General features: G+C 40.2%; 1 protein-coding gene across 2 annotated transcripts in view; it reads left to right on the top strand.

Moving 5' to 3' along the window:
- The first annotated feature begins 4418 nt into the window (after positions 1–4418).
- Positions 4419–24129, top strand: part of LOC134194789 (chromodomain-helicase-DNA-binding protein 1-like) — a 31593-nt gene continuing 11882 nt past the window's right edge. For both annotated transcript variants that reach the window (XM_062663759.1, XM_062663760.1), the window contains exons 1-9: positions 4419–4639; positions 11037–11152; positions 13746–13827; positions 14720–14779; positions 19306–19337; positions 19401–19485; positions 21995–22054; positions 22129–22219; positions 22276–22343. In XM_062663759.1, the coding sequence (XP_062519743.1) occupies positions 4421–4639; positions 11037–11152; positions 13746–13827; positions 14720–14779; positions 19306–19337; positions 19401–19485; positions 21995–22054; positions 22129–22219; positions 22276–22343 (813 nt within the window). In that variant the 5' untranslated portion in view covers positions 4419–4420. The remainder of the gene's footprint in view (positions 4640–11036; positions 11153–13745; positions 13828–14719; positions 14780–19305; positions 19338–19400; positions 19486–21994; positions 22055–22128; positions 22220–22275; positions 22344–24129) is intronic.

A 24129-nucleotide genomic window follows, 5' to 3' on the forward strand; every position in this document is an offset into this window, starting at 1 on the left:
TTCGGTAGGACACAGGGCCTGTGCTTTCTTGTACGATACCTCTGAGCCACGGGTCTCCTTTTCCAAAATTGCGAGTGTATACTAAGTCGCCCACATTAATTGATCAACCGTTCTTTGCTGCCTCGATCATGTAGTGCTCTTTGTTCCTTCTGCTTTCCACGAACCTTTACCTGCGAGGTCCAGATGTAGGAGATCAAGTTTGGAACGTAATCTCCGTCCCATGGGTAGCTCCCCTGGAGAGATTCCTGTCGTTGTGCGTGGTGTGGCTCTGTACGAGAAAGAAACCTTGTTAACTTAGCGTCTAACGTTCACGTTTCCTTAGCCATCTTTTTTAACCCAGCTTTACAAGTCTGTACTGCTCTTTCTACTAACGCGTTGGATGCTGGATTATAGGGAGCCGTGTGAATCAGGGTAATGCCATTTGCCTCCATATATTCTTGGAATTTCTACTCGTAAATACGGCACCATTGTCAGTGACCACCGTCTCCGGTTGCGAATAGTTGTCGAAGTTTCTCAATGGTGGTGACGCTAGTTGCCGTGTTGATAGGACTCACCTCCAGCCACTTTGAATGGGTGTCAATAACCAACAAGAAAGTCTTGTCCAAAAGTGCCTGCAAAATCCATATGATCTCGGGCCCATGGCCGATCTGGTCACTGCCAGGGGTGCAAAGAAGCCTCCGGGGGTAATTTCTGATGCGATTGACATGCCGGACACTGTCGGACTATTTCTTCTATTCGATTGTCCATTTTTGGCTACCACACGTAACATCTTGCGAGTGAGTGCATCCTTGCAATAACCGGATGCCCCTCGTGCAGTTCCTCTAATATTTGTTCTGAGCTTCCGACGGAATAACTACTCGAGAGCCCCATAACAGAATCCGTCAATCACACTGAGTTCCGCTCTACTTCGATAGTAAGGCTCCAGTTCTTCGTCAGTACCCGCTTGTTTGCTCCACACATGTATGACCAAATTTCGCACACGGAATAGTACGGGTCCTTTCCTGTCAATTTGCTGACATGCACGGCTTTGACGGGAGTCGTGGCCAATCTCTGTAATGCCAAAAGTACCTTTTCGGGTGTGTCCGATTCTTCTCCGGCACTAACTGTTTCCTTCAGTGGCAGCTTGCTCAGGTCGTCAGCATTTCCATTCTGTGTCCCTGGTCTATTATACTATCTGGTATTGATAGGCTCCTAAAAGCATAGCCCAGCGCTGTATTATTGCTGCCGCCATCACTGGAATAGGCTGATTTTCTCCAAGAAGTCCCAATAATGGCTTATGATCAGTTGCAATTGTAAACCTTTGCCCAAACAGATATTGGTGAAACCGCTTCACCCTAATATCACAGTCAACCCTTCCTTTTCGAGGTGTGCATAGTTCCGTTCGGCGGACGATAGAGTGCGAGATGCAAAAGCAATAGATTTGTCTACAATTTCAGCTATCTTGTTGCACAGGACAGCAACCACGCAGTAAGATGAGGCATCACAGAACAACACCAAGGGCTTCGTGGGATTAAAATGGATCAGTACCGTGCTTGAGTAAAGCTATCATTTCGAATCTTGAAAAGCCTTGGTCTGCCTTGCATTTCCCTGCCATTTAGTCTCTTCCATCAGGAATTCATACAGTGGTTTCAAAGAGGTTGGTAACTGAGGTAAAAACTTTCCATAGTAATTGACCAATCCCAAATAGGTCTTCAGTTGGGCAACATTAATGGCTTGGTGTTTCTTTAATTGCCTTCACCTTCTCTTCTGTTGAGTGCAACCCATCCTGATCGATTTTATGCCCGAAGTATTGTACGGATAATTGCAAGAACTGGCATTTCGACAACTTAACTCTGAAGCCTCGTTCACAATATACAAAAGACCACGCGTCGCGTCGACCGGTTCTGGAATAGGAACAAATCCTATCCAATCCGTCGCGTCTTGTCGCGTCGCGAAAAGCTTGTTTACAATTTGCGGCCTCCTTTGACGCTACGCGAAGCGAAGCGAGGTGTATTGTAAACCAGGCTCTAGACCGGCTCCCTGTAGCCGTTGAGACACTTCCCTTAGGTTTTCGCATGCTCTTCATACGTCTCCTCCGTGAGCAACATGTCATCCAGGTATACAATGACATGCTTTAATCTTTGTAACAGGCTGTCCATAATTCTCTGAAAGATCGCAGGGTCGAAAACACTCCAAATGCCATCCTGTTGTCTTGAAATAAGCTCCAATAGGTGTTGATTGTCAAATATGGTTTGGCGGACTCCTCTAACAAAATGTGTTGATATATGCCCGTCTGAGATCTAATTTAGTGAGCTGTTCCCCCCAGCCAATGTGCTAAACAAATTCTCTATTTTCGGAACGGGGTACTGATCTCTACTAAGGACTTGATTGACTGTAATTTGATAGTCCCCGTAAATTCTAACTGAACCATCTGATTTTAAAATAGGGACTATAGGGGCCGCCCACCTTGAGAATTGTACAGGTTCCAACGTCCCCTCCTCAACAACTCTATCTAGTGCATTCTCAATCTTCTCCTTGAATGCATATGGGACAAGTCGTGCTTTGCAAAATCTGGGTTTGGCTTGCGGGTCCACATGCAGTGCTGCTGTAGTACCCTGTAGCGTACACAACTCTTCTTTAAACACATCAGCATACCTTTCAATGATTTTTTTGTGGTACTTTTTCCCCGCCTGTATGTTCAGCAGTTGATTCCAGTGAAGCTTGATTACTGCTAACCATTCCCTCCCCATCAAGTTCGGGCCATTGCCTTTGATGATCAACAAGGATAGCCGGACGGTTTGTCCTTCACACTTCGCTACAATGTCCACTTCTCCCAGTGCCTCCAGTGTCTCTCCACTGTATGTTTTCAACGTTACGTGGGGTTTTCGTAATCCGGGTCTCTCTCTACGCTTCCACAATTTTTTGAACAGAGCTTGACCTATTACCGACACTGACACTCCCGTATCCACTTCCATTAGTATCTCATTTCTATTGATTACCACCCGCTCCCATAATGGACCCTTCCTTGGTGGGTTTCCAATGCGGTGTATTGTGTGAACTTCTTCCTCTTCTCCTTCCTCTGAGATGTCATCGCTAGTGTCTACACAGTGGCCTGCTTCTCTACCTTTCTTAGTAACTGGAGGCGTTGTGTCTTGCAAGTCCTCGCGAGATGCCCCGTCTACTTGCATTTGTGGCATGTAAACTCTTTGAAACGAAATGTGGAAAATGAGTGATTTTCGTTACATCTGTAAACACCTGCTCTTTGGTTTATGTTGTTTGTCTACAACATTGGCAGTTTCTTCTGGCCTCCGCAGTGTGGTGTTAACTTCTGCTGTTTGCATCTCCTGTGAATTCTTCTCTGTTGTTTCTATAGATCGAGCTTTCTTGAATGCTATGTCAAAAGTCAGTTCGGATTCAGTCAACAAGGCTCTTTGAATACGGTCATGCTTCACCCTGCAAACCAATCGATCACATAACATATCATTGGTAGTCTCCTTGAAGTCACAATGTTCTGCCAGCTTCCTCAATATTGCCACATAGTCTGCAATTGTCTCCCCATCCTGCCGGCTACGAATGTTAAATTGGTACCTTTGTACTATTATGGACGGTCTAGGGTTCTAATGTCCTTGCAGCAAGGTGACGAGCTCATGGTAGTCTTTTTCAGCTATTCCGGTTGGAGCTGCCAAAGTCCTGGCCAGCTGATACGTTTTCGGCCCACATGTGCTCAGGAGGATGGCCTTTTTCTTCTCTTTCTCTTTGATTCCGTTGGCTTCAAAGAAAAGCTCCAATTAATCGTTCACAATAATTCGTCCATTCCTCCTCGCTCGCTTTGAAGAGGCCCACCTGACCAAATAACGTCGTCATATTCTCCTCACTCACAATCCTCGTCGCCAAATGTGGTATTATGACCTCTTAGACGTCTGATCGCTAACAAATGTGTTCAACTCCCCGTATGTTCTCGCAGTCCTTTTCGCTAATTCTACCTTACTACAACAAGCACAATACGTTTTGCAGACTCAACTGGTATACTATGACAAACTGTCTTTAGTACGTGTAAGTACAGTAAGTATATGGCTCCGAAGTGTAATTAGTGTGAATTCAAATTTGTGTGTTGCGGCTGGAATATAGCCTCGAACCTAGAATCATTTCGCCTAGATTAATGCAACCTTCACGCTACACGTAGAGAACTCTTTCTTGTTGACTGAGATTATGTTGCCTAGCGAATTAATTAACTAGTTCCTTTGTTGTATAGCTATGTGTAGTCTTTCTGTTTCGTCTTTTTTGGCTTTCTTTTATGTTTAATTTGCACCATGCTTAGTTATGTGTGCGACGCAGATGTATAATAATAATATTAATCAGAGCCGGTCTAGATAACCTCGCGAAGCCATGATCACATGCGGGAGAGCCAAAGTGATTAATCCTAACGCGCGTTAGCGAAACTATGAACTCCCTATGGAAACGTGTTGCCCCTCTTGAAAAGTGTTTGGACTCTGGCAGGAGTACAAATGACGTAACGGAAGATGCTCTTCGTACTAATGGTTTGCAGAACCTTGTTCCTCATAGCTACCAACTGGAGGGAATCAAATGGCTTCTAGAATGTCACTCAAATGGACATGGTTGTATTCTAGGAGATGACATGGGTCTTGGAAAAACGTTACAGGTACTTGTTTTAATATCTTCAACTTACTGTCTAGGTTGGACTGCTCTAATGCATTTGCATGAGCAGCATTCGTGAACATCAATTAATTATAATATTTAGATGAGTAATTAGCATATTTGGCCATTTAATTTTGACTAATACCTAATGGCGTTGCATATGTCTGTTGGTTGCTGTGTTATTTTGGCTAAAATATTTTTGGTATGTAATTGCGACCTTGGTTTAGAATAGTTGATTTAATTAATAGTGCATTTTTGAAAAGTGAACAGATAATTTGAAAAAATTAACACCTGGTCTTATCAAGGTTTTTTATTTGAGTTAGTACTATGGTATGTGTGCTTGTTACTCTATATTGACTGTTGGCTAGGCATTTCATGAGATAAATCTATATTGTAGTGTTTCATAATACTCTTGCTTGTTGCAATCTTTAACTTTTGTCTTTCCTAAACTATACCGGTTGTATTTTCTGCCCAATTATCCGAATCAGGCAACTAATTATCTGAGTCGGGCAACCAATTGTCCTAGTCAGGCAGCCAATTATCCGAGACGTTGTGTTATGCAGATACAGGGTTCTCGCTAGAAATTTTTGGGAGCGTGGTGGGATGGGTGGGTCCATGACGCATGCAGTCTGCTCTACAGTTGCATAGTCTAAGTCGGGCATGCGTAGACTCGTGCCCAGTCCTCCTCCGTGCTAGGTTGCTACACCACTTGCGCTAGCTGTCACGTGTGTATAGGTCCATGTGGGTTCGCATGTGTGGTTGGCTTAAGTGTGAAGGAGGACTGGTACCATATCTTGTCATGTGATACATTTTGAGTCTAATTAAGTTATTTTGCTCAACCCACTGGTCTCGCCTAAGATTTCTAATAGTTTGCAAAGACTCGGCTAAATGACACAGAAGGTGGTAGATTAGCCTAGAGCCTAACAACTTGTCTCGGCTTAAATACTCGCCAAACTTCTTTTTCTGTTTCCTCCAACTCTTGAGTTTAGTTTTAAACTGCTTATGAGACTTCACCATTGATCCATACAAAAGCCCATGTCGTGGCTTACCAACTGCCATCCAGGCAGAATAGTCCTTATTTGAGGCTCGTTTTAACCTCTTCAATTCATCATTTTATCTCAGTTGCTTTGTCATCTTGTTTTTCCTCATTGGAATGCATGGTTTTGCAGATATCGTTATCGCAGAGGACACATTACATAGAAGGCTTGTATTGAAAGACTGTGCTCACACAGAAGTGGTTCATTGCATATTGCAGTTTCTAGAGGGATGTATATCAGTTCTAAATCCATTTCTAAAATTCGTTGATACTTGTTGAGGTCTGATTCAGTTGCCTCTTCCATAACAGCTGTTTAGAAACCAGGCGATGACTCTTCTCATTACTACCAGTCTTAACAACAATATCCATAGACATCATTATAGCCCAGTGATCAGAAGACACATTTCCACCTTTTTGGCCTACAAGACTCTCAACAAGTCCCTGTATAGATTGTGATACGCATGCATAATCAATCCACGATTTCTGACTAATATTGTAATTGTGCTATGTATTCATGCAGCTTGCATTAGAATCCCTAAGACCCACAGCTGTAAAGCTATGTTCCAACAAGAAAGCTCCCAGTCTGCCAGAAAAACAACTGATATATCGCACATCAGTGTTAACATCACCTAATAACAAAACATGGTCATGTTGCACAACTTCTAGAGTCCCTTCCAAGAAGCCGAACTACATGATGTACTCATCCAAAGCATTGCCATCATCGTAGTCTACAGGCATATATAAGGTTATTACAAGAATAACCCCATATGACGTCATCTTGACCATCACCTGTCTATCAGATGTACATGTAACAGGAAATATTGCATGTTCAAAGTCTGTACCATAATAGTGCTACCCCTTCAAATGGTCTACCTGTTACCACCTGATACGCCTCCATAGGAGACTTGGGTGTATATACAACATCATCTGATACAGATGACAATACTTTTAACTCTGCTGGGTTCAACCAATGTTCTTGTAAAGCTAAAACATTTACTTCCTGAAAAAGCTCAGCAACATGATCTTCAGAAGATCGAAAACCTTGACAGTTAAAAGAGGCAACCTTGAGACTAGCCATCCCAATGAGGTTGTACAGGTCCTTGTCTTGTCCAACTCAGCACGAATATCCAGGATCTCACCCTAACATTCTCAGGCCAGAAAGTTACATCCAAAAATTTCTCTTTATCTTGTAAGGAAACTTTCACTCTTGCACTGTTAAGTTCCATAGAACTTTGACGTCATCAGATGACATGATCTCACTTCAACTTCATTCCTCTTCATGTACTCTACAACATGCCCCTCCTTAACATTCTCTAACATGTTGCCCACATATACATCCCATGTTTCTCTAACGTTCTTTTCCACTCCTATCAAACTCCCAGTCTCCTTTTTCATTCCCACAACGGCAGTTACTTTTCTCGTTTAAGAGATCCCACAAGAGACCACTTCTCACTACTTCTGTTTCTCTCTTCACTTCCATTTCTTGTAACAGCCTTGTCATCACTCACTAAACGAGATTGTTTCTGTCCAAAAATCACTTTGTCTGCGTATTTTCTAGACTGTTCCTCTGTCACTTCACCTGGTTTCTTTTCAGTACATTTCCGTAGTGAACCCACTTCCTCTGTTGTCTTGTTTCTTAGGTTTCTATTACCACTGCCACTTCACTCACCTTCTGCTCTATCACATTCAATTCCTCATTTATTTCCTTAACCACACTCTGAAAATCCTCTACCACACTCTGAATGTCCTTTTCCAAGTTGGAAGTTATCTTTAGTAACTTATCTTCACACTCCAACCCAGCTGTATCAATGTCAGTAGCAAAGCTCTTTTTATGACCTTTTATAGTTCCTTTATTTTATTTGCCAAGCTGCAACCAACCTTCTCCATAACAGCTTCTCCATCAACCATCTCAAATGGGTATATGAGGAAACCTATTTATATCAATAGTAGCAAACCTTAGTAAACTCACTTTGTACGCATCAGCTTCCATCAAAAGTCGAATGATGTTTTCATCAGCTTCAGTCTTCTTCTTCGTACCAGTGTTCTTCCTTGTTATCTTCCTGACATGACTAAGTTCTTTCTCTTTTGAAGCGGCGTCAAATATGAGTAACTTTGCCCTCTTTGTCTCTCCTGCATCAAACCCCTTCTTCATGACATCCCCAAGTGTGTTGAGAGGGGCACAATGCATCTTGTTCTGTAGGAAGCATAAAATACTACAAACAACCACGTCGCTAGAATTGTTTGGACACGCCATCTTATATCCGGGACCATATATATATATATATATATATATATATATATATATAGATAGATAGATAGATAGATAGATAGATAGATAGATGATAACCTCGGTAATTTAATATGTAGGATAATTTTTGTGTTATCGTAATTATTCTAAATATAGCGCCTCTAAATAATAATTATCAAATCTAAATGGCTCCCCAATTAGTTAGTGTGTAAAAATAATTAATGTCTCCAAAAGGCGCCTCACTTAGAGGGGTGCTTAGGTAATTAGAGTCGTAGGGCTTATTGTAGAATTTAAGATACTACACCACTAGAAAAAGAGGAAAACATGTTAGGTGCACCCTAAACCTGTGCTTTGCAAATCCTCAAAAACGCTGTTCCTCAATTACCACGTAAGAGGGGTGCTTCAATTAGAATAATTATGGTAATATTCTTATTATTTTATTGATATTAATTTTGCACTCCATCTTGAGGCTCTGGATCTGGTCTGTGGAGCTATAGGCTATTATCCCACATTCTTTTGTAAGAGCCTGGATTTGTGGCTAATGTCACCTTTACTAAGTAATATAGTATTGTGTTTCATTACTGTAGTATGGAAGTCTCATACATTCCTTAGCTATATAGCTGTCAAACTTTGGACTCCTATCTACCATTTCTGAACGTGGCACACTCCTACTGGAGTGTGGCACAGCGCCCCTCTGCTACGTTGTAGCGAAACCCTGCAGATACATCTAAGAGTCTACATTAGGTAAATAGACAATCGAGAATATATTCTAGTACAGTATATCTACAGCGGGTATGTAGCTATAGCGGGTATGTAGCTATAGCACTGCCACTTCGAGGTTGTCTTGAGACCAAAACCACATTCATCAATAAAGCAAATCTTGCACCCTTGTCGTGTTCTTTTTGAAGCCATCGAGCGTGACTTTTCCTGGCTTCCCGATTCTCTATGCTGTTTATCATGTCAGGAAAAGCTCTAGCTTTTCAACGTGACTTTCTACATGTAGTTTGCGAGCGGTTGTAAATTTTGATACACTATGCAGATTCTAGTTACCTGGCGGCCTTTGAGGAGGTTCTTCATTTCTTTGAGCGTCAAGTCTGGTCAATCTTCGATTGCAGTGACAAGAAAGTTAACTGCTTCTGGATTTGTTCATCGTACGTGTTGCTCTTTCTCTATTCTTTGCAGTGTTTTGGAGGCAGCAACAAATTAATTCAGTACGCTGGGCATGTCGTTTTTCACTCGTAAAGAGCTGCCATCTGACGGTAAGAAATGCCTGCTCGTAATCGTTTAATTATTAGCTGCCGTACGTCATCTCTAACAGCGTTTCCTCTACGTCTTTTGCTCCTGATGAGAGGGAAGATCTCTATCTACAACGCGGGCGACTTCCGCACTTTGTTGTGTGTAGCCACTAGTTGTGATGAGAGTCGTTTGAACTCTGTGCGTGCAAGCAAGAGGAGTAGTGAATGAGTGATGAATGGAAGCATGCAGAAGCTCGGATAATTGAATGCCTGAATCGAATAATCGGTTGCCTGACTTGGATAATCGGTTTCCTGAATTGGATAATTGGGCAGGAAATACTGTAGTAGCTAAAGTCAATAGAGCATGATTTTTTAGGAAGTCTGTGAAGAATGTTTTGAGATGATGATGCCGCTGTCGAAATTTTATTTAAAAATTAATAAGGCATGGAAATTCTTTAGATCTGAGTCCAATCCACCGAGAAACCAATACATCCAACTAATCGAGTACCTAACAAACTAACTGAATAAACGCATTGTCTAATATATGGTGAACTACCATAGTCCTGTACATTTACCATTGAGTAGAGAATGGAGACAAGACTTGAAAACGCCAACGTAATCTTTATGTATGAGATATGACTGCTATGAAGGAACACCATTCACAGAGATATTACCTTGTTTTGACTGTGACATGTATCCTCTACAAGGTCTAATGTCTCTCCATCATATTTCTGTAATTAAATGTAGGTTATGTAAGCTTCAATATGTTATCATCAGAATTCTTTAACGTAGTAAAATTAATTGAGATCTGAATTCTGTGGTGCTTTTGCATGAGGCGTTTTCACGATGTTTTGGGGCAGAAACTTTGACATGTATTCTTGTCTTAGCTTGCTTTTCATGTTAGTTATAGTACTTCTTTTGCCAAAAAATAGTGTTTCTTTGTTTCTTTGTTTTGTCAGCTAACTTATGATGGTCAACCTGCAGTACAGTGGTTCCTCCCTTTTACGACCACCCCAAAAGCCTGTCAAATTTGGTCTTAAACAGAGGTGGTCTCTTCCAGAGGTGCACGTAACTACTCCAGAAGTGTACATGTGACATGCTTGCTATAGTCACACGACTGCTGCAAGTTCCTAAATTGGCGTAGGGTAGACAGCAGTCTTCCTCTCAAACAGTTCATTGTGATTATTATCACCAAGGTCTTCAGTGCCATCTTCTGAGGCATACTGAACAGCTTCTAAGGGTAGTTGTAGAGGCGCACTTTCCGGACTTGTCCACCAATATTGAACATGCGCAGAGTCCTGGTTGGTTGCTAACAGAGGTGCACATGACACAATTTAGTGGTCGCTGATCGTGTTATGGGGGTGGTCACTGATAAGAGGTAGTTGCTTTTCAAATTTGGTCTGAGCACAGCTAAGGTGGTCGTAAATAGGAGGTGGTTGTAGATGAGAGGGGTCGCACATGGGAAGGACTACTGTAGTTTCTACTAAGCTTAGATCATACAGTACACAGTTGCCTGTCGTAATTTGAATTCTGCTTGTTTTTATTGATGCATACCTGTCTTTTGGCAGCTGATTGCATACATCTCTATTGCGTACATGTATATGTTCACGACTTTAACCAATTGCAGATCTATCCTTTTGATTCAGATACTCTCGGGCAACTCTCTCTTTAACTACATTAACTACTAGATGTACTTTCTGTACAAAATTGTAGTTTGTGGGCAGCCATCTCTTTGCCTTTTATGGCTATGCTGTCTTCAATCAGTCTATAAGTACTTGAAAGCAATAACTGGTTTAGTATAGTACGTAGGTTAGGTGCCAGAGTCAATACAAATTAAGGCTGTGCAATTCTTGGTGTTTTACGTTTGCCAACTGTGTATTAGGCAATTGCATTTCTTCTTCATCTTCATGTGGAACGGAAGGAGAGAAAGGTGAATGGACCTTTCTTGGTGTTGTCACCGTTATCTGTTGCCAGTTATTGGGAAGAGCAATTTAGAAGGTACAAAACAGCAAGTTGAAGTATAAAACAGGATCTTCAAGTTAGATGAACATAGTATATAATAGATGAGTAGTCAATAATGAGTTAATCTAAATCTACGGATGTCATAAAGTATCTTTTGTAATTTATAAAACCTGTTTATAATGAGTTTGGTTTATAATCAGCAAATGCTTCTGAGCTACATAAGCAGTGGTTACAAATTTAGCATTATGGTTTGATGCACACCAATTATTGGACCCTAGATTGTATCTATTATTGAGAGAGCATGCAATTTTACCAGGGATACTAATATGGTGATAGATATGGTACTTGCAGTAAGTAATTGTAGCTTGCAACAGCAATGAGTAAGACATTGGCTGTCGATTGAGCAGATAGACAGATAGACAAACAAGCTGATGCATTGGTAAATAATTTAGTTTACCATTCATACTCATGTGAGTACAATTCTTGGGTTTGAGCAAGTCCCCATTCTTTTTACCGACATTCTAAGATTTTTACATTTTAAGAGTTATTAGCCTTTAATTAATTGGTCATTCGTACACCACATGTGCTCAGAGCGAAATCTAAGAAAACACTTTTGCCTGGACAAGCAGGTTTGCTGATGCGATGCTCATTTTAGACCACACCCATTTATTAAAACCATGCTCTGAGTCTCAAATTGAGTCCCAGTCCCTCTAAAACTACACTCTATTGCCCACATTTGACATATATACAAACAATTGCAATAAATAGAACAACTTTGAGACGATATACTTGCAAGGCAAGCATTTATTTCGTTATATTAGGTACAGTTGTACCTATAATGACAAGTAGGCTCTACTGAATATTCTCTATACTTGTGAGTTCAGCCTAAGAATCGAGGCTGCATCTAGTACCTACATCTGTACTGTGCCAATTTAAAAGGAGGCCCTAGGGCGAGGGGGATCGAAGCGACTTGTGGGGTGGGAGCACCCAGTCGGCGTTTCCAACAGGAGTTGAGACAAATTTGTCTGGGCGGTAGCACAGGCTTCTATCCTGTCTATAGTCAGTGGAAGTCGGCAGCTGGTGTTACATATACACGTTTCTATTGCTCTCACGAGCTATTAGCATTCACAAAGAGTGGTTGGGAAAGCTAAATTTGCTCCTTCTTGCTACTGACAGACGGTACCGTATTTCCTAGAGTCGTAGTTATTCTCCTAGGAAATTTGGTGACACCATACCCAATATCCTGGCGTACCCAATCTGCTGTTACACTGGATCATGCCGTTTGAGTGACTGTTGGAGTAACCAGCTAGTGTTTGGTCAACACAACTTATGGTTGGACGTGGACTTGTTTTGACCTGATAATGTCGTGTCTGGCATTATATTTTTGCTCTGTTGCTACTGCAAATTATATGCATACTATTCATTATGCTGGATTAGCTAGATATGTCATCTTCTTGAGCAAAACTTTATCCCATACTTTTTCATTGAGTTTTACTAATCACTTAGGGTGGGTTCATACATGTATAAGACTTAGTATGGTATTTGAAAGTGAAGAGGACTTGTATGTTTTTGGTTTTTGCTTGTTGTGCTTCAAAATGCACAGTTTTATAACTTAAGAAGTGAGACTGATAAAGAACATGTTTTGTGGAAGCAAATTTGAAACTGTTTTGATCTAAATTGCACTAAAGGACATGGCTATGTATGTAAAGATGGAGTCACCTTTGACAAGAATTGGTGTGTATGTCAAACGTGAACTAGAATCGTATGAATATTTCTAGACAACATTTTAGTTGCAGAATTCTTTTGGCCACATTTATTACTTTAGTGTTGTTTATCAATTTATCAATTTTAGTTACCTATTTGTGATATGAACAGACATGAAATTTGATTGTTACAGTGTAATAGTTATCATGTGTCATATACTCATAGATGTATAGTCTATTGATGGCAGACCAACAAACAGGTTGATTGTTGGGTAGAATTACATTCACACAAGCATAAGTTAGACATTTGGAAGGATGGGTAGAAACATGCTTTCATGTCAGTTTTATATCCTTTTATATTGTTTTATATTCTACTAGTCCTATCCTGCCTAGCAGTCTATGTTTGCACGCCACTTTCATGAAGAAGACACACCTTCACAACACACGCATGCACAAGCGGCGTGCAGTCCGGTGAGCCGGCTTAAACTCTGACTGCAGCAGGTGCATCTTGCACTCTACTATACCATTTGCATGAGAATTAGCGGATGGCGTAGAGTGGCTGCCGAGTGCACGTCACATGTGCAGGTCACATCTGCATATTTGGCTAGATGGACAAACAAAGTCAGGTGCATCTTATTTCAGGCCGCCAAAAAGAGCACATGAGCCATTGGAGGCAGTCTAGGCGAAGTCTGACTTGATCGTTTGTCTCTGGCTACTGATCTCGACTCTTTCGCCGCATTTTGCGACGATACGAGACAGACGTTTTGTCAATCGGCGCATTTCAAACATCTGGATATCCAGACAGATGGAAGCGGGGATTGGCATATTATAGTATAAGATTATGTGTAGACGATGCAAATTAGATATATCATCAGAGCATTGGTTGACATAAATTTGCTACAGTTATATGTTGTGATTTGTACTAGACTGACTCCTACACTAAGAGTGTTATCATATAGAGGTTCAAAGGATGAACGAGAACTGTTAAGGGTTCAACTGCTCCAACAGGTTAGTGTATTGTGTTTTGATATCGACATTATATGATGTAGTATGATCTGCATGTGGATATGATGTGCATGTGGAAACTGCATTGAAATCATTGGGCGCATTTCCACTAGCGCCTAAACTGGTTTAACAAGTGGTTTAAGTTAAACTGGTTTAAGAATTGACCTGTTTCCACCTGCACTAAACCAGTTATATTTTAAACCTAAATTGCTTTCTTAAACCCACTTCAAAGTATGTGTAGCAAAGTGGTTTAGGTTTAACTTTTACGTGTACCACGCTTGTGTGGAGATGGCGTCTGACAATGCCGTTTTGATGATATTGACTATTTTGTTGGGATAGGATTGCCTTAAAAGATGTAAGGGTCGTTAACTAGGGGAAAGAAATCAGTAGCTACGGAGAGAGAGAGAGAGAGAGAGAGAGAGAGAGAGAGAGAGAGAGAGAGAGAGAGAGAGAGAGAGAGAGAGAGAGAGAGAGAGAGAGAGAGAGAGAGAGGAGAGAGGAGAGAGGAGAGAGGAGAGAGGAGAGAGAGAGAGAGAGAGAGAGAGAGAGAGAGAGAGAGACGGTGTCCTTGGTCATTGTCATGTAATTTCCTACTAGCAGATGCTGAATTAGTGAAAACCAACAGTTGCTCTGACACGGCGACAGAGTAGCCCAATACTTCAAAATAAGGCGTTCCTAGACGGTTTGTTTTGCACATTCTGGATGTGCAAGTTCCTAGTGGAAATATTCGCTTTCTTGAACTGGTTTAGTTTTTGAACCCGTTTAAACTAAACAAAGTTAAGGTGCAGCTAGTGGAAACACGGCCATATATTGACACAAAATGTAATGCTATTGCAGATACACTGTGTATGCAAGACAATGTTGTTGCAAGCAAATTGTATACTTGTGTTTGTAGGTATCTGATTGGAGGTCTGTTAATACAAGACTGTATGACGTCTTTGTGTCAACACCTGAGGTTTGATAATGTCAGCTTGCTTGCATTTATGCAGTGTTGCCACACAGGCTTTTATCAAACGTTTTCTATGGTGCTAGCATACTGCCCATTTTTTATTGGCACCATAGTTAACTGTATACACCATTTGATATTAGAGACTGTTTGCCTTTCATTCTATTTTCTTACTGGACAAAGCATACAGATTTATGACGTTGCTCAGTTTTAGTATACAACTTTTAACACACCATTTATTATTGTTAGTGATGGTCATGTGTGGATCTATAGACAAGTGAATGGTAAACGTCTAGCATTTAGTAGCATAGCACAATGATTGGAATTTGTACGTATTGTGTGTAATAGGCTACCTTAATTATATCGATATATTAAATTACACTGGTATCTCCCTTTATAATTTTTGGTGAGTAGTGAGCTCATCATAATTTTAGCACTAAAATGTGTTTGATGTGCAAAGTCATGATATACAGACAACAGGCACGGGAGAGTGCTGTTGCAGATTCTCCTTATGATGATGGACTGAAATGTTAATTTCGACCAGTCTCAATTGTGGCTTTTGCTATGACAAAATAGCCGAATACGAGATCCGCATATGCGACCACAGATTTTACAGATGTATTGGGTGCTTTGATGACTGCCTGCTTTCTGGCTTGCCGTTTGAACATTAGAGTTGCACAGCGATGTTGTACAAATTGGTCAATGGCAATTCTGCACGTTGATTTCCATAATAGCCTGTTAATAGCTATTTTTTCAAAGCTGAGAATTAATGTTGCAAGACTGTAGGTTTGCCTTTAGACTGTCCCTAAACAGTTTTTTGGTACCTCCTTTGGAACCTACACCCTTCTTTATTTCTCCATAGAACACTGCCTTTTGTATTCTCTCATCTTCCATATGAAATATGTGACCCAACCAACACAAGTGTGCTTATAGCAAAAAATATTTGGATACCATTCACATTGCAGATCCTAAGAACTTTTGTATTAACGACGAAGCCTTGCCATTTAATCCCAGCTATTTTGCGTAGACACATGATATGGACACGATCCAAGCTCTTGATATGCTTTTAATACAGTGTCCATGTTTCAGAGCTGTGTATAGCAGAGTTGATATAACACCAGCATGTATATGTTGATTTTGGTTTGCAAACTTACTCCATGCTTCTGCCACAATCGTTTGATTTGTTTGGTTAGTTTGCAAAAGCTGAATTGGCCTTTGCAATGCAAAATGAGATATCTTCATCCATTGTTAAATGTTTCCTCATGTTAGTCTTCTTCCAAGATAACAAAATTTGCTCACATTCTTTAGAGATGTGTCTTGACCTGTAATGAATGATTGTTCAATAGAGTTACCAGGTCTAGCTTGTACCATTAATTCAGTCTTTTCAACCTAATCACAAGACCAAATTTACATGCTGCATCAGAGAACCTGTCCATAAGAAATTGCATGTCACTCTACGTATGATAGACAAGAGCACAGCGGTCTGCAAAGAGTAGTTCATGAACAAGTAATTCTTTGACTTTTGTTTTTGCTGACTGTCGAAGATTGAACATCGCACCGTTATTGTGAAATCGTATATCGACGCCCTTATTACAACCTTTGAATGCCACGTGCAGTATAAGTAGGAAAAGATGTTAAACAAGAGTGGGGCCATAACACATCCCTGCTTAGAACCATTTGATACTATAAAGGGGTGAGACAATTCGTTGTTATGAATCACACGAGCAGCCATGTTATCATGAAGTGACTCAATGATGTTTAATACTTTAGCTAGATAACCAAATTTTGTACAGAATCTTTGCAAAGACCCGGTCTACTGACGTTTCAAAAGCTTAGTAAAATCATGTCAGTTATACTTCTATTTCTGCAAAAGCCACATTGACTTTCAGGAATTATATAACTCCTGAGACATAGGGTGACGTCCTGTTGACTAAAATGTGAGACAGAACTTTGCCTGCTGCACATAGTAGAGAGATTCCTTTATGGTTGTCACATATGCTCTGATCACCTCGCTTCTTGTACAATAGTGGCATTTCTGAAATCCTGCGGTACTTTTTCTTTCTCCCAAACCTTCTGAAATAGCTGGTGTAATCTACTACTTAGATGACAGCCACCATAGTTGTTTGTATATCTGAGCTGGTAAACGATCAGCTCCAGGGTGTTTAGACATTTGCTTGATTGTTGTTGTCTTTTCCAAGGTAATGGGAGTATCAGCAAACTCGTTACCAGAGGCTATATGCGGGATATCATCTAGTGCATCTTCAGAAAAAGCAGATGGACGATTTACAACTGCATTAACGTACTCAGCCCATCTCCGAAGAGTTTGTTTGCAGCCTGTTATTAGAGAAGAGCCATCTTCTGTTCGAGTGGGTGTAATGTCCTGGGCTTGCGGTCCATAGACAGCTTTCATTCCTTCGTAAAACCTCTGTGTCATGTGTATCAGCAGGTGTTTGCAAGTCTTTAGCTTTGTGGCATCACCAGTCTTCTTTCATTTTCCTCAACTTTGTTTGTACATCTTGTCTTGCTCGAATATACAGATCTATTTTTGACCGAGGATTCTTGTCATTAATCCATATTAGATGAGTACAATGCAGACTGTCCAACAACGATTGAATACTATATTAGTATCATTTTCATTAAACCAGTCTTGATGTTTTTGTTTTGAATAACCAAGCGCAGCAGCCACACACTGATGTGTTTCCTCTTTGAATTTCTTCCATTCCATTTCTATATCATCAGACATGATGTAATTGTCCACAAAAGTTTTTGCAGTTTACATTGTAACTAACTCTTGTATGATTCAACCAATAATGTCTTCACATTCAGTTTCCTCAGTGGTTTTACATGATGGTTTTTTGTTTTCTCTTACAGACAAAAGACGTCCTACATCTCACTAAGCGATGATCGGACAACAAACTAAAATTTTTACCTACCAGGTAGTCCCTCTCATAGAACGCGCGTGTGTTTGATATCCAATAAATCTCATCGTAGTACAAGAACGTAATCAATTAAGTGCCATGCTTTTGAACGAGGATGCATCCAACTTTGTCGTGTACTTATTTGCCTGCTGGAAGACTGTATTGGTGATAAATAGACCGTATTGAGAGCATAGCGTTAGAATTCCATTTGAATTTTTTCTACCCACACCATGTCTCCCCATTACTTCATTGCAAGCATGGTGGAGGTGACTTGACAAAATTCAATGAGTTCCATTTTGATTGCAAATCCCACACCAGCTTGCCTATAATCGTTCTCAGACCTTCCTTTACAAAAGATGTATCCTGCACCAGCTTTATCCAAGCTCAATTCACCGGCAAGTCATGTCTCACTGAGAGCAACAATGTTTATGTTGTACCATACAAGCTCACGAGCAGCAACCACACTGTGCACCTCTCCAGTTGTCGATTGTTGTCAAGCAATGTTTGAACATTTCAGGTAGCAAGCAGCAAATTCAATTCCTTTGTGTATTTTCAACCGCAAACTGGATGCTCAGTTGGTTGCAGTAGACCAACAGAGACAAAATGAAGTAGGCTGTGTTTAGTAGGAAACCTTTTCTACTCCCTTCTCCTTATTGAAAGAGCAGCGTTGTCTCTAAATAGAGCTGCTCTGTTACCTAGGTAGGACACGAGTGTTATTGTTGCTACGGGTCAACAAATGGCCATCACATCTAGACCGCCTGTGTGCAGGGTTGGGACGAGAGGTTCCCAATGTTACCTTACACCTGCCTCCGTTCGCCACTAACTCATCGCCACTGGACTTTTAAGGTTTACACAAGAACTATGACAAAAACACGGTAAAGGGTACGCCACGAAAACTTGCACAAGGAGTTGATTTAGGTGAGAAAAGCTTCCGGGGAACCAGTCTCACCCTCTCTTCCATCACTTGAGAATGCCTATAGGTGCAAGAGCTTCAACATGCGGGAGGGGCGCAGTTAGCTAGACCGAAGCTGATAGCTACGGCCTAAGTGACTTCAGCTGCTTACAAAGCTGAGCTTAACTGCTGCAAAGCACCAGAAAATACTTGTTGATTGAGCTTATATGGTGGCTCTTGTTCGCCAAAACAATACTCGTTATGGGATATCTGAAGCATTTCCTAAGGATATCTGCATCACCAGATACCCCATTTCATCCTGATAGGTAGAGATCCTCTTTTGTTCGTGACTGCGTATTCGTCAGAATTTTTCTGCTTATTTCACGGCTAACCTTCATATCTGAAGGTCACTCCCCGATCCGCCACCTGGGGACGCACTGCATTGCAGAGAGGACGGTGCACCAGATTCTCCTCATAATATGGTACTGAGCACTTTGGTCAATTGCACCACAACTCTTTATGTCTACTGTATGTTTTTTAATTTTTCAACATTTAGTATAATATATATATATATAATTATAAAACAACATGACATATTTTTGCCGAAGATTTTTGATAATCCCGTTAGTATAAACTGTCACTTTTGGTAACTTTGTGATTACTAGGTTTGGCACCACTTTTGAATCACAATGGCTTGTAAATTTATTTGTTTTGTTATGTTTTAGATGATCCTGAAGGACAAACACTTTTTGAAACAGTTTGTTCTGTCATTTGTGTAATGTGTAGTATCTGGTTAATATTTACTATTAATATGTGGCAGAATTCCATGGCATTGCCTTGTTGTTGATGAAGGTCACAGAGCCAAGAATTCTGATTCACTGTTTTCACAGACAATTACCAATGAGGTATTGTTATGTTCCAAAATATAAATTTACAGGACAGCAATATCAATATGTTTGTTTTATTGTCATTAATGTTAATGGCAGTAGATCAGCTGGGTTTAACTTATTTTATGCAACCACATGACTGGCAAACTTTGTTTGATGCTACCTTTGTTATTTTTGCTATGTATTTGAACATTAAGACGGGAGGGCTGGCTGTTAGTTTACTTTCTGTAGTTGAGTTACTGTTTCTTTGTCAGTAGCTAGTCTCATTTTCAGACCATCGTGGACTCGCCTGCATTTTCTTCCCATGCATACATTACTTGCAAGTTCTCTGATAGTGACATATATTTTCAATTATGCCTCAGTGTGCATATGCGGTGAAGGCATACAGTAGTCTGCCAGTGTGTGTGTGTGTGTGTGTGTGTGTGTGTGTGTGTGTGTGTGTGTGTGTGTGTGTGTGTGTGTGTGTGTGTTTGTGTGTGTGTGTGTGTGTGTGTGTGTGTGTGTGTGTGTGTTTGTGTGTGTGTTTGTGTGTTTTTGTGTATTTGACTCTGTACAAGACACGCTGTCACTAACATTCTCAAATATTCTGGTATAGAAGATGAAATGGTTAGATTGACTGTTGACCTGCACGATGGTACAGGTTATGTGGTACGTAATAGGGGGAGGGGCATCTCATCAAAGTTTGAAGTAACCACAGGGGTCCGTCAATGGTGTTTGTTATCTCCAATCTTGTTCAATTTATATTTGGGACAGACTTATGCTTGAGACTCTGTACAATGTTAAGGGTGGTGGCAGATGGTGACCAATTTCATGAAGTATCGAGTAAAGCCTGAAGGGACACATAAGATCAAAGCTCCCATGTATGCTGATGATTTGGCTGTAATAGGTACGTCAAATAGTGAGTTGCAACAGATGGTGAAGGCTTTCCTTGATGCTTAAGAAATAGGGTATGAGGATTAACACTGAAAAAACTAAAATCTTGAGCATTGGTGTTGAAGAAGCAACCATCTTCATAGCTAGTTGTGTTCTGGAGAATGTTTTTAAATTTTGCTACCTGAACAAGAACACAATATTGTGAGTGTTTAGATCACTATTGATGCCAGTTTTATTATATGGTTGTGAGACTTGGGCAATCACTCAAGTAGATACTCGAAGACTGACCATTTTGCATATGTGCTGTCTATCCTGAGTGTAACAAGACTGAACAAGATAAGAAATACCATCAACTTGAAATCTGCCAAAGAAGAACCAATTGAACATAAAATTCAACATCAAAGAGTACGGTGACTTGGTCTTTTAGAACGATTGAAGGAACGTCATTTGTCTACAAGAGTTGTTGCTGAGAAGCAAGTTACATAATGTGAAACATCCTCAGCATGGTCCAAAGAACAGGTGGGTTGATACCATACAATGAGACCTGGTATTATTGAATATAGACCTGTCACAAGCCAATGACCGCATTTTCTGGCGGAAACTTCTGCGATGATGAAGCCAATAGTGAGTATTGGCAGAATTCCAGATGCCATGAAAAAGGTTCTACGTTTAGGAAGTGATGCTGTCGTGGGAGATACAGCTTTATTCTTGAAATATGCGTGATTTCTCAGTGTGTGTGGGTTACCCCTGTATGTCCTTGCTGCAGTGGAATTTAAAACAACAAATAATGGGGTTCTTTGGGTAGGAACTGACAATTTCTTGGATTAATAGTGGTGTTTTATTTATGGACTTCTGAGATAAAACTTCGTTCTTGAGTTATCAGTGGTTTTTTGGTGGCAGATGTGCAGGTGCAGTAGAAGTACACTTAACATTGAATGCCTATTTGATTGCATACCAAGGCATTGGCACCCCAGGTGCTTCATTGCTGTATTAGCAAGGGATAAGACTAGTCACTTTCATCATTATTTGAGATGTAAAGGTGCAACTCTAGCTATATCCTTCTGTATTGATCAATAATCACCTGCTAAAGCGAATGAGGCCAACTGAGCTCGGTAGTTTCAGTGTGTGCAAGGGATAGCATCTATGCAAAATCGATTAAGTAACCTTAGTTCGTAATAGCATGGTGCAGCAAATGCTTGCAAATTTAAAGTAAAATTAGATGCAAGCTTTGCTAAAGGCTTGGATTTGTTGGGGAATTATCTTTGCTGAATCAATTGTATTGGACAAAGATACTCTTTGTTGTCATGTCTATTGCTTTGTCAAACTAATGAGTTAGATTAGAACTAGTGCCTGTTACGTGTTGTTTTGTTTGTCTAGATGTGTACATGGTACACTGTCTTGTTTGTTCTATGTTTACCTACCTCTATTGTGTTTTTCTCTATATGTCAGTCATTTTGTCATTTTGTTGGTTTTGTTTGTGAGTCTTGTCTTTTTAGTCTTTTTGTATTTTGTAGTTTTGTCTTTTTGTCTTTTTGTCAATCTGTCTCTCTGTTTGTTTTCTTGTTTGTCGGTTGTTGTGTGATTATGGTTGGTACACAGAATTTCTGTAGCTATTTGGTGTCAGTCTATTATAGTTTGTTCTATTGTATTCTAGTACAACATACATATGGCTGTTCTTCTCACAGGCACACCTGTACAAAACAACTTGAATGAGGTAATACTCTTGATTCTGATATCTGTCTGTATCATTTGTGCAAACGTTAGTCTGCGAATGTTCTATATGTTTAGCTGTATTCACTTCTGTATTTTGTGGCTCCTGATGTGTTTGAGCTCCGTTGGCTAGAAGAGTTTGTTGAAAAATTTGCAGGAGTAGAGGATGGTATTAGTTGCCGTGTTTCTGTTATGTTTCGGTTTATTGATTTTTGTCTGTTTTAGATGCTACTAAGCAGAGACATCTTTATGCTCTTCTGAATCCTTTCTTACTGAGAAGATGCAAGGCAGATGTGAGTTATAGTTTGGTATACTTGTAATTTGGTGGTGTGTAATCATAATAGTTAAAGAAATTCTGAAAGCGATTAGTGCTCTGAGGCTGAATACGGCTGTGGGTGTGAGGGTGCATGTGCACCCAGAACACGTTAAATATGGTGGTTTTGATTTAGCCCTGTACTTGAGTGTAGCATTTACTATCTTCTTGCGTCACTCATATGTTCAGGAGCAGTTTCTTACATCTTATGTGGTTTCTGTTGGTAAAGACAAAAGCAGAGACACAGCAGATATGAATAACTATCAGGGAATTAGTGTTTCTTCAGTAGTCTCAAAGGTGTTGGAGACTGTTTTATTGGGAAGAGTCAGGAGGGTGCTGAGAATGAGTGATCAGAAGTTCGGTTTTAAACGTGGGCGCAGCTGTGCTGACTGTTCCTTTGTGCTAAAGACTACCATCGACCACTACATGAAGAGAGGAAATACAAATATGATGTCTATACTCTGGATTTGTTTAAAGCTTATGACGGGGTTCCTTGTTATAGACTTTTCAGTAAACTAGTAGATATAGGAGCTCCAGTTTACTTTGTGAGAATGCTTTCTGTATGGTATGATCAGCAAAGGATGCGTGTGAAGTGGAAAGAGAAGTTGTCTGATGTCTTCAAAGATGAGTAACGGAGTGAGACGTAGAACTGTTCTTTCATCCGGTCTTTTCAATGTCTGTATGAATGACATGATAGAGAGTCTTCAGAGCAGTGGATACAGAGCTAGAAGAGGTAACCTGTATGTTGGATGCCTTGGATACGCTCATGACATATCACTTCTATCTTCCTCACGGTATAGCATGCAGAGAATGCTGGATACCTGCTCCATATTTGCTGAGGAAAATGATCTGGTTTTCAACTATAGGAAAAGTATATGTACAGTTTTTGTTAAAAATAGACATTCATCATTAGTTGATCCGAAACTGACTTTGAATGAGGTGTTGCTGTTCGGAAGGTCTATAAATTACTTTGGGTCGTAATGGATTCATTCTGACAATCTCTAGTCTCTGTGGAAGTAATGGTAAGGAAATTCTTTGGTGGAATTAATACAGTTTTTGGACGTATTGGCCGTGTGCTTCAATCAGATAGCTTGTAGATGTGTATTAAGGATCGACAACTATTCCCAATGTCATATTGTTGTCATTATGGGACTTGAATAGACATAACGTGAGGAACGCTATCAATAGAGACCTGAGGAGAGGCACCAGGAAGGGTCTTGGAATGAAGAAGTGTGACTCAATTACATATTGGTTGGAAGGCACGTTTTAGGAGGCTGAGGAGAGGGTTAGAATATTGAAACTCGACTTTTTAAAAAGATCATTTTACTTGGCAAATAGACTTGTAAGAGGGAAGCTTGGTAGTGGACAAGAAGTTACACTTAGATATGGTTAGGTAGCTCAGGTAGTTAGGGTTTGTAGTTGTGACTGTGTGTATGTATGTGTTTGTGTTGCGCCTATAGTGGGAACTACATCATGTGAATGATGTGAGAAATATGGTTATTATTATTTTTAATTTTTGAGAAGAGTTGATAGATTAGTGATTTAAATTTTTAATGCATGATCACATTTCTATTAAATGTTATAGATGAAAAACATATGTTGTTACACAATTGAAATCTATTTGACTTTCATGGTTTCTCAGCATGGTGTATCAATTTTGTCCTTTTCAGTTGCTCTTGTCTGTGCACCTGTTGCATAATTTGAATTTTTTGCGTTAAATTTTGCCATTTGGGTAGAGAAGATGCTTCAGTCAAAATGCAACATCA

The sequence above is a fragment of the Corticium candelabrum genome, chromosome 19 (genome assembly GCF_963422355.1).
Source record: "Corticium candelabrum chromosome 19, ooCorCand1.1, whole genome shotgun sequence".
In the NCBI taxonomy this organism is placed as follows: Eukaryota; Metazoa; Porifera; class Homoscleromorpha; order Homosclerophorida; family Plakinidae; genus Corticium; species Corticium candelabrum.